This window comes from Monodon monoceros, unplaced genomic scaffold (genome assembly GCF_005190385.1).
Source record: "Monodon monoceros isolate NGI ecotype Baffin Bay Population unplaced genomic scaffold, NGI_Narwhal_1 Super_Scaffold_18, whole genome shotgun sequence".
Lineage (NCBI taxonomy): Eukaryota > Metazoa > Chordata > Mammalia > Artiodactyla > Monodontidae > Monodon > Monodon monoceros.
The window spans coordinates 156214195-156227811 of record NW_021703774.1 but is presented as its reverse complement, the minus strand read 5'-3'; the positions used below and the strand labels follow the sequence as shown (position 1 = coordinate 156227811).

The window sequence follows — 13617 nt, the reverse complement described above, 5'->3', positions numbered from 1 at the left end:
GCACGTGTGAATCAGATTATTTCACTGCCACGTTGACATCTCTTTAGTGCTCAGAAGACAATTCAAGCTCCTAACTACAGCCTGAGGGTCCTGCGTGATGGGCCACGCAGCCTACCTCCCAGCCTCAAGTTGCTCCTCTGCCCTCCTCGTTCACTGTAGAGTGGCCACTCTGGGCTTCCTTCTGTGTCTCAAACAGACCGACTTGTGCCTGGCCTCTTGCTCATGCTGGCCCGGCTTCCTGGAACACCCTCTAGGAAGGGCTGCCTCCTTCTCATCCTTCAGCTTCAGCTCAAATGCCATCTCCTCTCTGAGACCCCCTTGACCATCACATCACTCCAGGTTCCCACGCCATGTGCACGGCTTCATAACACTCAGCATCTAGCACAGAGCCTGGCACATAGTAAATGCTCAATAAATACTTGTGGAATAAATAAGAAAAATCAAACAGGAAAGCATTCCACGGCTCAGTACAACAGACTTCCACATGGCCCCGAATCTCATCTCCCACAAGCTCCAGCATGCTACGGCAGCGCCACATTTTGCCACATAGCCCTGCGGGCAGTGCTTTGATAACAACAGTCCAACAGGCCCCAGGAAGCCCGACATGTCACGACAGGGCCCAACACGGACAACATTAGGCCTGGCCTGGATCTCAGACTCAGCTCCAGGTATCACTGCTCCAAGCTCTGGATGTGTCCAGCTGACCACAGGGGCCCACAAGGGACCCCCAGCCCTAGCTGTGGTGCCGATTGGGACCCAAACATCTGAGCCCCCATGCCTCAGGTGGTGGGTAGTCGGCCACAGACCTGGGTTGAGCACAGTACAATGGGTCTTTGTCTTCCCAGGAGGCCCTGCTCAGCCTCCAGAGGAGAGTGGTCCATCCTGAGCACCCAGAGCAGCTGGGGAAGGGGGAGGTGGGGGAGGGGTAGCACTGGGCTCCCGGGGAGAGGAGAGGAGGCCCAGGTCTCTGTTCTGCTGTACAGCCTTAGGCATGTCACCGCCTCTTTTTAGCTTCGCCTCCCTTTTGTAGAAAGAAAAGAGCATCAAAGGGCCTCTAGGGAGCACCTGAGTAAAGATGGGAAACCAAGGCCCAGAGAGAGACAGTGTCTGCCCAGGGTCACAAGTGAGGGAGGTCAGAGTCACTTCGGAGCCCCAGGCCACCTGCCTCCCAAGGAAGCCAAAGGGCTCAGAGGGTAAGGCCTGCTGCTATCTCCTCACCTGTTGCTCTGCCCTAGGCCCTTGGACAAGAATAAAGACAGAGAGTGAGTCACCAGGAAGGAGAGGGGCCATGGAAAAGGAAAGTGGGTTTCCAGCCCCTCCCCCAGAGCCCTGCCCTTTTCCTTTCCTCTTTGGCCAAGCAACCCAGTGAGTCACAAGATTCCACTGGGGCGGGCTCAGTGCCAAGCTCAGTAATGACGAGGGACCTCGGAGCCATGCTTTTGGCTCTGCTCTCTTTCCCTGCTCTGTGTTCCTGTCTCCTTTGCATGGACAGACAGGCAGGCAAGGACAGGCAGATAGCTAAAACCCATGAACAGACACGAACAGACACCTACACAGACACACAGACTCCTAGCAAGACAGACACCGAGTAGCTAGGCAGACACAGACAGGGACAGTCACACAGCTATACACAGCGACACACAAGCCGACGAGCACACAAATACAGGCAAACAGTACACTGATGGGCAAGACAGACAAACCCATGACCGCACAGAGACAACATCCAGACAGATGTGCAGGCACGTAAGACAGGTAACAGAGAGACAAGCAGACTCAGACACACTCAAGCAGAATCACCTCACAGACTCAGATACACATACAACACTGACAACATGGGTGGCCTACAGGGGGTGGTTTGGGGCAAAGAACAGGCCAGATGCCCCTGGGCCAGCCCCAAGCCGCAGAACCACACTGAAACTGACTCATGAAAGTGGGTTCTCTGGGCATGAACTCTTCTGAAGGCAGCCTCCATCTCCTTCCCAATACGAGGGGCCCACCTTGCAGCAAGATGAATGGAGGTTAGACATGGAAAGGGCCTTCTCGACCAGGAGGGTGTTGAGACCTGCAGTGGGTGACTAAGGGTGATGGGGGAAAGGAGTGGAGTGGTGGTAGGTAGGGAGCCTGCATCCTGGCTGTGTGCCCTTGGGCAGCTCTGTCCTTCTGAGCCTCAAGTGTCTCATCTAGGTTCTGTCCTCCAGGGTCCCCGCAGGGAGCAGATGGCCAGCTCCTGTGAGTGTTCCCGCCAACACTGGGGCTCCAGGACATTACTCCTCCATCCTCCGCACATGCACCCAGGGCAGGATTCCCTCGTTGACTCCCTGCCCAGTACCCCCTGGCAGGGGGTAACCCAGTCAACCCAGTCACAGATGCCCATTGTCCTGGCCCCTCCCCTCCCCCTGGGGCTGGCCAGCTGAGGATACCCAAAGGCTGGGGGAGGGGTGCAGGGAGGTCAGAGAGAGGGCAAAGGGAATCCCCGGTACTTGAAGCTTCCCTCACCTAGAGGCAGCTGTGAGGTTCAGGCCAGGGATGGGGGGATCGGTCCAGGTGGAGTCTCTTTCATCCTCCTGCTGTTAGAATCCTCTGGCCCGGGCCCAAACTGTTGAAAGAGAGGGGACTGCGCGATGGGGAGGTAAAAGGTGATGGGCAGGCCTGGCGGGACAGAAGCTCCATTGTTTGGGGCCCAGGCCAGCCTGGGCAAAGGCAGGGTTTATAACCAGGGCAGGAAGGGGGGGCTCTGCAGGGGGCGCCAGCTGGCAGGGCTCTTCCTTTGGACCCTGGATGGGGGACAGGTGCCGAGCACGATGCCCCCTGGAGGGGTTGATAGAGGCAGCAGTGTTTGGCGAGGTGCCGGAACTGGGTGGGGAGGGCGGACGCAAAGAGGGGTCTCAGGGCAGGGAGGCAGCTCCCACCCCACACCCACCCCGCCCCCTCGGGAGGATGAGCAGCCCAAGGGTCCTAAATCATCCTCCTCCAGATTCCAGTCATTCCTGGGAACGGAGGCGGCTTGGGGCGGCTCCAAGCCCGGGGAGGGGGGGCGGGGGGGGCACTGTGAAGAGCGGTGTGCATGGCTTGTCTTTATTACTGAGGGGTCACGGGGCGCTTAGAGATTTTTGCCGCCCACACTCTCCCCATCATTTCCCAAACTTAGGTCCCAAACTCGGAGCTCTGCTGCCCCCTATCTTCCCTTGTCCGCGCGAGCCCCTCAGCCCCACGGCGAAGCCCACTGGGCAGTTCTTACCAGTGTCACACCACAGTTGTTTCTGCTTCGGTTGGAGTTCCGCCCCTAAGGGAACGGCTTCCACCGCAGACCCAACAAGGTCAGTCACGTGCTCACGGTCCCTCTCACTAGTCCCAATTTCGGAGTTACGGCGGGCCTATTCCAGGTGCAAAAGAGCCGGGGCCCCTCCCTCCCGCCGCCGGGGCCGGGGCGGCGCGCAGGGCGGGGCGGTACAAAAAGCGATCCCGCCCCGCGTTCCTCACTTGACTTTGAGTGTCCGGCGGTCGCAGGAGCGGGAAGGCGGAGGCGAGTAGGGCAGCCGGGCTCAGCCCACACCCCTCACCAGGTAGGGACGCTCCCCTGCTCAGAGGGGAGACGGTGTAGACAGAAGGAACAGAGAGCATGAGGGGCCAGGTGGGGGGACCAAGCCAGGTGGCAGAGAGGGAGAGTGGAGGGGGGCAGAGGGGCACAGAGAGAGGGACACGTGAGGGCACAAAGTCAGGGACCCCCATCAAGGACGGAGGCTGAGGGAAGCACAGGGATCCAGAACAGGAGGAGACCGCGGGTGCGAAGCATGAGTGTTGAGTGGGGAGCACCAAGAATGCCACCATCCCCACCTCCTGTCCTTGAAGGTCCCCCGGCAGGTCAGGGAGAGGCTCCATTTCTTGCCTAAGCCCCTTCCCCCAGTAAGCCAGGGCACATAAACTGTGGCTTCTCGCCCCTGTCCTGCCTGGGGACACAGGAATCAGGGTCCCTGCTGGAACCCCTTGGACTCACAGCCCCAGGAAGCTGGGAGATCAGTCCCTGGGGTGCCAGGGAATCTCTGTTGCCCACCACTTCTGACCCCTGAATTCTGCCCTCCCTGGGCCCAGGAGGCACCATGTGGCGATGTCCACTGGGGCTGCTGCTGCTGCTGGCTGGCGAGTTGGCCCTGGGTGCCCAGCGGGGTCGTGGGCGCCGGGAGCTAGCACCGGCTCTCCACCTGCGGGGCATCCGGGATGCGGGTGGCCGGTACTGCCAGGAGCAGGACCTGTGCTGCCGCGGCCGCGCCGATGACTGCGCCCTGCCCTACCTGGGTGCTACCTGTTACTGTGACCTCTTCTGCAACCGCACCGTCTCCGACTGCTGCCCTGACTTCTGGGACTTCTGCCTCGGCGTGCCACCCCCCTTTCCCCCCATCCAAGGTGGGCACCAGACGGCCAGGGGTGGGTCGCTTTGTCAAGCCCAAACTCAGCAAGGCTCAGGAGCAAGGCTGACACATTGACATTTCCAGGGGGAGGCTTTGTAGAATCTGGGAAAGAGACCCTGCCCGTCTCTCTGCACTTCCGGGAAGTCCCCACTCTGGTCTAACTTGAATCTCTCCAGTAAGATGGAAAAAGAAGAGCCTCGGTCTGTGGGATTTTAAGTTGGCCCAGGAGAAGGGCAGCCTCCTGCCCCTTCTCCCAGTCCTGCCTGTCTCCATATTCTGGACTTAGAAGGTGCTGGCCACACCTGCTGACTCACCCTCAGACTGATAAAGCACACTGGGGTTGGTCAGCGTCATCTTAACAATTCCTCTGCCTTTGCTCAGGATTCTCTACCCCTGAGATGGCTGCTCACACCTGGGAGGTGGGTTAAGTCTGTTCCTGCTCTCAGCTCTCACCACCATCCACTCGCCCTTATGCAAGAGGAGAGTCACTTGAATTCTTTCCCACAATTCCATGGCGCTGCGGGTGTGAGACTGCATACCTGGGTTGTCACCCCAAAGTGCTGTGTCATCTTAGGGGAGTCACTTACCTTCTCTGGGCTTTGGCTTCCCCATAGCCCTCCCACTCCCCATCTCCAAACCCCTACTCATTTAAATGGCATAGGATCTAAGGAATGTTGTGGAGGGCATCCAAGAGAAGCAAGAGGGATTCAGGTCGGAGTCACTGAAGAACTTCCCAAGTAGCAGTTGGTGTGTGACCCTGTAGGGGATGTCTTAAGTTATAGCTTGGCTTTAGTTTCAGTGAGGGCGGGTGTGTGTGAGTGTGTGTGTTTGGGAGGGTTCGGGACACCTGACCTCTGAGGACCTGGCCATCTCAACCCGTCGTCTCTGGTCTTGGCTCCACGTCTCTGTCTGACTTTCCTCCCACCAGGATGTATGCACAGGGGTCGCATCTATCCAGTCCTGGGAACCTACTGGGACAACTGTAACCGTTGGTGAGTGTTGGGGGCTTGCCTTGTGGGCTTTGTGGAACAGACTTGATTCAAACCCTATCCCTGTCACTCACTTGCTGGGGGCAAGGCCTTTCCCTTTTCTGAGCCTCAGTTTCCGCATCTGTAACATGGGAATTTTTACACGGACCATGTCAACTTCTGTACCAGTATTCCAACAGCAGTCCCCAGGAGCAGTCAACCATGGATGCCCAGCCCCAGGTGCAGCCCCTCCTGCCTGGGGCTAGGCTACCGCCCCTCCCAACCTTTCTCCCTGTCACGGGAGAGTCCAAGAAGGGGGCGCCAGGAAGGAAACCTCTGACTGCAGCATCCGTTGCCCTGGACCGGATGAGGGTCAGGGATGGCTGAGCTGGCAGCCAGCCAGACTGTAGCAGGGCCTTCCCTGGAATGTGGCCCCTCCTCCTCCCCCAACCCTCCCCACCATTCCCAGTAGGAGGATGAAGGGGTTGGGGTGCCCCCTTACCCTAATCTGAGGCCTGAGATGGGAGGTGCAAAGCCTTGAATCCCTTAATGGAAATAATGGGGACCCTAAGACTTAGAGGAGGAGGCCCTGCACCCACTCCACCCCATGCCCTGGGACTGAGAGGGCCCCAGGGAGGAGGAAACTTTTTGGAATGCATTACGCATAAGCTGTTTCCATTGCCTCACTGGCGTGAGGGGTGCCTGGGTCACAGTGAGAGTGGGGACTCGTGCATTTTAGCGTGTGTCTGGGTGACAGAGCATGTGTGTGTGTGCATGCTTTGAGTGTGTGTGACCTGTGTGTGTGTTTCAAAAGATGGAGCATGCTTGCATGATTCTGCTGTTACTGATAGGATGCCTCTGGACATGGAGGGGTTAACACGCTCTCTCGGTCCCTTCCCTAGGGCCTGGCCACCCAGGCCCCCTCTGGAATGCTGGGACCTGCTGCCACCAGTCCTGCCTAGACCTGCTTGGACAGCCCTGGGGGGCAAAGAGGGAGGTGGCAGGAAAGGACTGACCAAGCCACTGCCCTCCCAGGCCAGTTCTGGCTGTGTTCCCTGCACTTGACACCTGAGGGAGGGTGTGGGACAGTGTCTGTGGGCCTCCCAGGCTCTGTGAGCCCTCGAGGATGCTTTCGAGAGTCAGAGGGGGAAGGGAAGGACGAAAGCCTCCCTGAAAGTGCCCCCGCAGCTCCTGGGGCTGGAGATCCCAGTCATACTGGGTCCTCATCCCCTTGAGGCTCCTTAAAAGGCAACAAGGGAGGCGGGAGCCTTGGGCGGGCTTGAAAGGATGCAGTTTAGCATCTTGTCATAGCAGAGTTATGAGCTTGTAAAAGCACTATAGAATTCATAGAATTCAACTGTTCAGTCGACACCTGTTAGAGACCTACTATGTGCCAGGTGCTGTGCTGGGCCAAGGAGATGCAGCCAGAATGCGGCAGACAGTCCTTGTCCCTGCACTGGAGCCTCTAGTAGAATGGTGACACAAATAATAAACCTGTCATTACAACCTTACAGGTGTGATGGGGGGAAAAGAGGTTATTGGGGCACCCTAGTTTAGAGTGGGGTGGGGGCGAGGGAAGGCTACTCCGGAAGGGATATTTATGCAGATACCAGGCAGATGAGAGCATGAGTGGCCCAGGCCCAGAAGGAGGGAACATGGGGGGAAATGGCTTGTGGAACGGCCAGGAGGTGGGACCGAGCTCATTGCAGCTGGAGCTGTGAAATGGGGAGAGAGGCCCCGAGGAGGGGCAGGCTGCATCCCGTGGTCTCATAAGCTGTGCCAAGGATTTTGCATTTTGCTCTAAGTGTCATGCACAGCCCCTTGGGGAGCACACAGTCTGATTTGTGTTGTTCAAAGATCTCTCTGGCTTTAAGAGAGGGGTGTGTGTATTGGGCGGAGGGAATCACAATGAAGCAGGGAGCCTGGTTAGGAAGCCACTGCGGGGGGTCCAGGTGAGAGGGGATAAGGGGCCAGAGTAGGGTGGTGGTGGTGGAGGGGTGAGAGGCAGGTGGATTCGGAGTCTTTCATGACCGGCTCATAGGGCAGGCTGGTGGTAGGTGGGTATGAGTGAGGGGCAGGTGGTAGGGGAGACACCACGGACCACATGGAGTTCTGGCTTGAACAGTTGGGTAGATAAGGTGCCGTTTTCTGAGTTGAGGATGTTAAGGGAGGAACAGGTTTGGGGGAAGATAGTTTGGCCATTCTGAGATGCCTTTCACACACCCAGAGGAGCTGTCAGGAGGCCAGCTGGATAGGAGTCTGAAACTCAAGGGGGTGGGGAGTTGGGGTTCCTGTAATGAGAACAATCATGGAAGATAACAATTCTTGAGCACATCACATGGTCCAGGCCCTGGGCTGAGTACTTTGCAAGCTTGCCTTTTAATCCCTGAAAGGTGGTACTATTATTATCCTCATCTTACGGACAACATTGAGGGAGAGTTTAAAATAACTTACCTAAGGTCACATGACTAGTCAGCTAGACTCTGAACCCTGGATTCAATTCAGAATCCATGCTCTTAATCACTTCACTGTACTGCCCCATTCATTCATTCATTCATTCCACAAATATCTGTTGGGTGGCTACTATGTGCTAGGTTTTGTTTTTAGGCACTGAAGGTATCAAACAATACCTGCCCTCAAGGACCTTAGATTCTGTGAAGAAACAGGTATAGACAATATAAATAACTAAAGATATAATACGTCAGATAGTCATGACAGGCTGCGGAGAGAAGAAAACAGGGAAGCAGGGTAGGAAGGTTGGAGGATGCTGAGTTAGGGTGGCCAGGGCAGGCCGCCCTGAGAAGGTGACATTTGAATAAGGACTTAGAAGAAGTGAGAGGGGCCATGAGGATGTTGGAGGAAGAACCGTGCAAAGGCCCGGGGGCAGGAGCACGGCTGGTGTCAACAGTCAGGACCAGCCTGGCTGGGACCTCAGGAACCAGGACGGGGACGAGGGGGTCAGAGAGGGGACACGAGGACAGATCGTGCAGGGCCTTGTTGGCGCTGGAAGGACTTTGGCTCTTATTCTTGATGTGAAGCCAGTGGCAGGTTTTGGGCAGGGGAATGGCATGATATGATTTGGGTTTAACAGGATCGCTTGGGCAGCTGTGTTAAAAATATACCGAAGCGGGGGAGGGGGCACTGGGCAGAATCGAGGAGGACAGTGAGGAGGCTACAGCAGAATCCAAGTGAAAGGTGATTGGACCATGGTGGCTGCGGAAAAGAATGAGACATGGTTTGGATTCTGGATGTGTTTTTAAGGTAGAGTCAAGACGATTTGCCAATGAATCGGGTTAGCAAGTGAGAGAGGGTCCAGGGTGCCTCCCAGGCTTTTGGCCTGCACTCCAGGAGAGGATGGAGTGCCATTTTCGAGGACTGTGGCAGGCGCAGGCCTGGGGGTAGGGGAGAACAGGAATTTGGTTTGGGATGTGGTGAGTGTGACCTGTTAGACACCCAGGAGGTGATGTGGTGTAGCAGTAAGATCCTTGAATCTGGAGTTTAGGGAGAGATCTGAGAAGCAGATATAAACGTGAGAATCATAAATTTGAGATTGACATTTAAAGCCACCAGGCTGGATGGGATCATCTGGCGGTCCTCTCATAGGTGCTGGTGCAGAATTTCAGGCCCATGTTGACCTCTGAGGCCTCCTCCCTTCCAAGGATGCCCAGCACCACCTCACCTCTTCCTTTCCTCCTGTTCTTCCAGCACCTGCCAGGAGAAAGGGCAGTGGGAGTGTGACCAGGAGCCATGCCTGGTGGACGAAAACATGATCAAGGCCATCAACCAAGGCAACTATGGGTGAGAGGCCCTAAAAATGCCCCGAGTGGGCACACATGCGCATGCACACACATACACATGTATGTTCTGCCCGAGATGCGTGTCCTGCCAGGCACACCCACACTCAGATCTTATTCATGTGTACATTTAGCTGGTAGGCGTCTCTCCCGCCCACGTGCGCATACCTCCAGGACCCCCAGCCTTGGCCGGTCTGTGACCTCCATCCCCTCTCTTTCAGGTGGCGGGCTGGGAACCACAGTGCCTTCTGGGGCATGACCCTGGATGAGGGCATTCGCTACCGCCTGGGCACCATCCGCCCGTCTTCCTCCGTCACCAATATGAATGAGATTCATGTAAGTCCATCCCTGCCCACAATCCTGCCATCTCCTCTTGGCCTACCACCCCAGGGACCCTGGCACCCTGTGCCCTGCTTCTCCAAGGGCCTAGGCCTGTCCCCCACCAATAGGCTGTGTATCCCTGGACAAGGGACTCCCCTTCTCTGGGCCTTGGGTTTCTGCCTATAACAAGATGTGCTGCACTGCAAGAACTGATGCTCAGATTCTGAGTTTTGTGGTCCCAGCATCTGACCCTCCCTAGCTTCTCTGGCCTCTCCGGCTTGGGAAAAATGTCATTGGTCCCAGTATGGCTGGGTTAGGGCCCTAAGGGCCAGGAGGTCACCTTGGTATTTTGGGAAGGGAGGGACAGACACTCCTCCAGCTTTGGCCAGAGAGCAGCAATTCTCGGAAACAAACACCATCTCAGCAGAACCCGCAGGGAGGAGGGGGTTTCACCCTTCCCACCAGTGGGACCCTCCAGAGGGAGAAATGAGAACCAGACCCAGAACAGTCAAAGGGCGAGGAAGAGAGCTTGAGCGGGACACATGCCGGAGGCTCCTTCCATCAGTGGCCGGCAGGGAGGAGGCAGTGACTGGCCAGAGCGGCCCTCCCTGCAGAGGGAGCTCAGCTCAAGGCTGAGGTGACCAGACCCTGCCCCTGCCCTTACTCCCCTGGGCCTCCGGCTATTTTCTGCCTCCTGCTGTTTGCCTTGGCAGCCTGCCCAGTCACGGGACCTTACTGCTTCTTCCCTCCCCTGCCCTTTGGGGCCTGAAGCCCAAGGTCCTGGTGGAAAGAAGGATGTAGCAGATCAGAAGGTACAGAGGAGGAAAGAGGCAGGGGTTGAGGATGGAAAGTGGCCCGACCACTTCCCTATTCCTGGCTTCAATTGCCTCACCTGTAAAACAGGACTAGTCACCCCCCACCTGACACTAGAGAGGCACTAAATGGTGTCTGGGTCTTCCTCTGGGTCACCGTGGAGGTTGCTGGACTCTCTCAGCAACAGAGGGCTCAAGATCAAACTGCAGAAGGCCCTGGACTTTTTTTTTTAACAGCTTTATTGGAGTATAATTGCTTTACAGCGGTGTGTTAGTTTCTGCTGTATAACAAAGTGAATCAGCTATGCATATACATATATCCCCATATCTCTTCCCCCTTGCGTCTCCCTCCCACCCTCCCTATCCCACCCCTTTAGGTGGTCACAAAGCACCGAGGCCCTGGACTCTTGGGAGACCTCCAATGCCTAGGGCCCCTGAGGGGCAGTCTGGGGCAGAGGCAGGAGGCAGACAGAGTGACCTTTTCCTTGCAGACAGTGCTGGGCCCAGGGGAGGTGCTGCCCAGAGCCTTCGAGGCCTCTGAGAAGTGGCCCAACTTGATCCACAACCCTCTTGACCAGGGCAACTGTGCAGGCTCCTGGGCCTTCTCCACGGCAGGTATGTTCAAGGGCAGGGGCTGGCCAGGTGGGAAAGGAGGGCAAAGGCCTGAGCCCCCTGACAGCCCCTCTACCTCCCCTCCCACCAGCCGTGGCATCTGATCGAGTCTCAATCCATTCTCTGGGGCACATGACACCTGTCCTGTCACCCCAGAACCTGCTGTCTTGTGACACGCACAACCAGCAGGGTTGCCGCGGTGGGCGACTTGACGGTGCCTGGTGGTTCCTGCGCCATCGAGGGTGAGCAGCAAGGGGGTAGGGAAGAGGACATGAGGCGGGGGTCTTAGGAAGGGAAAGCCTGCAGGAAGGGCCTGGGCCAGGCTGCCCCATGCCCACTCTGTCCCCGCTCCCTCCCGCTGCCCCTGCAGGGTTGTGTCTGACCACTGCTACCCGTTCTCGGGCCATGGGTGGGACGAGGCTGGCTCCGCACCCCGCTGCATGATGCACAGTCGGGCCATGGGTCGGGGCAAACGGCAGGCCACCGCCCGCTGCCCCAGTAGCTATGTCCATGCCAATGACATCTACCAGGTCACTCCTGCCTACCGCCTCGGCTCCAACGTAAGTTTGCACTTGGGTGAGGGGGCAAAGGCAGGAGAGCTGGAAGGTTGGCCAAAGGCTGAAGCCTCGCTCGCGCCTGATGGATACTCTCCTCCCCACCCCCTCACCCTCCAGGAGAAGGAGATCATGAAGGAGCTGATGGAGAATGGCCCTGTCCAAGGTAAATGCCCCTCATCCTGCCCCCTGATTCCAGAAGCTTGTGCCTGCTTGACACTGGGCACAGAGGCACAGGTGGTCCGTACAGCATTGAGCAGCAAGTCCATTGGGGCCAGGAGTGGGAAAAACCATGTCCCTTCCCCAGGAGCAGCACCTGGAGGGGGCACTTAGAGTCTTGGTACCAGAGGCCCCGGGGCCTGGGCATGCATTTCCAGGCTTGGGTATCAGTGCCTGTGCTGATGGGCTGAGCCAGCCCCATTTTGACCTCTGCCCACAGCCCTCATGGAGGTGCATGAGGACTTCTTCCTGTACCAGAGCGGCATCTACAGCCATACCCCAGTGAGCCTTGGGAGGCCGGAGCAATACCGCCATCATGGGACCCATTCGGTCAAGATCACAGGGTGAGGGCCTTGGTGGGCAGGGGGGTTGGGGGCAGCAGGGCTTGCACTGGGGCCTCTGAGTCTGCCTTGAGTCCTTACCACCTCTCTGCAAAGCTCCATTTCATAGGGGAGGAAACCGAGACTCAAAAAGAGGAGGTACTTGCCCTGGGTCACACCAAGAGTTAGGGGCCTTTTAAGGTGTTCTAGAACTCTTCCTTCCTTACACACTGGGAAAACTAACTCCAAATGAAATACAGACAAGGATTCAAGAGTTGCTCAACCTCTCCCCAGCTCAGCACCTGTCCCAGCTCTGCCTGACTCACTCCCCCAGCCCTCAGTTTCCCCAGCTGATATAAGAGGCAATGCCAGAGTCACTGATTTCAATAGTCCAACCAATGAAATGTACTTTGCACACACACACCGCCCCCTGCCCCCCATCCCCCACCAGGTGAGGAGGGAGGGCAGGCAGATGTATGAGGTCCCAGAGAACTGGTCGCTGGGATGTGGATCCCTGGAGGGTGGAGGCCCAGTTTCCCTCCTTTTCTGCTTCCCCCTCCAGTTGTCCCTTTGGGACCGTCCCCACACCAGGCACAGGTGCACAGAATTAGAGATGTGGAGACTGAGGGAGGTGCAGAGAGGGACAGAGAGCTGCCCAAGTCCTGAGGGTGCACCCAAGTCACCAATGGCAACAGGGGCCTGGGCAGGGAAGACCGCGGGGCGGGAGCTCCTGAAAGCAGGTGAATCAGCGCCCTTCCCCCTCCGGCTCTGCCCCGCAGGTGGGGGGAGGAGACGCTGCCCGACGGAAGGACGCTCAAGTACTGGGTGAGTCCCTGCGCCGCGTGCCCTGCGGCCGCTGTCACCTTCCCCCGGGCCTCCTGTCCTCTTCCCCGACTCCAGTTCCCTCCTCACGGCTCCTTCTCATTCCCAGACGGCGGCCAACTCATGGGGCCCAGCCTGGGGAGAGAGGGGCCACTTCCGCATCGTGCGCGGCGCCAACGAGTGCGACATCGAGAGCTTCGTGCTGGGCGTCTGGGGCCGCGTGGGTATGGAGGACATGGGTCACCACTGAGGCCGCGGGCACCACGCCGGGAAGAGCCCTCTGTGGGGCAGCGGCCCCCCACCCCGCCCGCCCGACGGAGCTCCGGGCCCCAGGGGCCTAATCCTCGCGCGCGAGGGTTCCGCTGACGCTGACGCAGCGCCCGGCGTGGGAGCCTCGGACAGGCGAGGCTGGCGGAGCCCCCAGACCTCCCAGCGGGGGCCGGGCAGGGCCTGGCCGGGAAGGAGCAAGACCACCAAAGCTAGGACACCCCCTTCTCCGGCCCCACCACTCCACCCCACCCTTGTACTCTTATTTCTCAAAGATATTTATTTTTCTTTTCACTGTTTTAAAATAAAAACAAAGTATTGATAACTATGTATCTTGGAACTTCTGGATGTGGAGAGCCAGGCCAGAGTTTGGGTGGCATATGGTTAGACAGCAGAAAGGACTGCCTAAAGCCATGCTGGTTGGTGGGGGTGGGGGGTGGGGTGGACCAGAAATCTTAGCCTCCATTCAGCCCTAATTGTCAGTGGCCCTGGACACTGACCCACTTGGAGGTGGGGCATGGA

At 57.8% G+C, this 13617-nt stretch overlaps 1 protein-coding gene across 1 annotated transcript; it reads left to right on the top strand.

The window, feature by feature from the left end:
• Positions 1 to 3491: 3491 nt before the first annotated feature.
• Positions 3492 to 13099, top strand: TINAGL1 (tubulointerstitial nephritis antigen like 1). Its single transcript, XM_029230747.1, has 12 exons — positions 3492 to 3563; positions 4090 to 4401; positions 5335 to 5398; positions 9080 to 9172; positions 9390 to 9504; positions 10793 to 10916; positions 11005 to 11155; positions 11284 to 11473; positions 11588 to 11633; positions 11907 to 12030; positions 12786 to 12831; positions 12938 to 13099. Exons 2-12 carry the CDS (start codon positions 4098 to 4100, stop codon positions 13076 to 13078), a joined length of 1398 nt encoding a protein of 465 aa, XP_029086580.1. The 5' UTR covers positions 3492 to 3563; positions 4090 to 4097; the 3' UTR covers positions 13079 to 13099.
• The last annotated feature ends 518 nt before the right edge of the window (positions 13100 to 13617 follow it).

Excerpts from the sequence above, each read along its gene's own strand:
- TINAGL1 (XM_029230747.1), top strand. The coding sequence starts at position 4,098 with ATGTGGCGATGTCCACTGGGGCTGCTGCTGCTGCTGGCTGGCGAGTTG. Across the intron at positions 9,173-9,389 it reads ATCAACCAAGGCAACTATGG|GTGGCGGGCTGGGAACCACA; the intron begins GTGAGAGGCCCT and ends CCTCTCTTTCAG. Across the intron at positions 11,634-11,906 it reads GGAGAATGGCCCTGTCCAAG|CCCTCATGGAGGTGCATGAG; the intron begins GTAAATGCCCCT and ends CTCTGCCCACAG.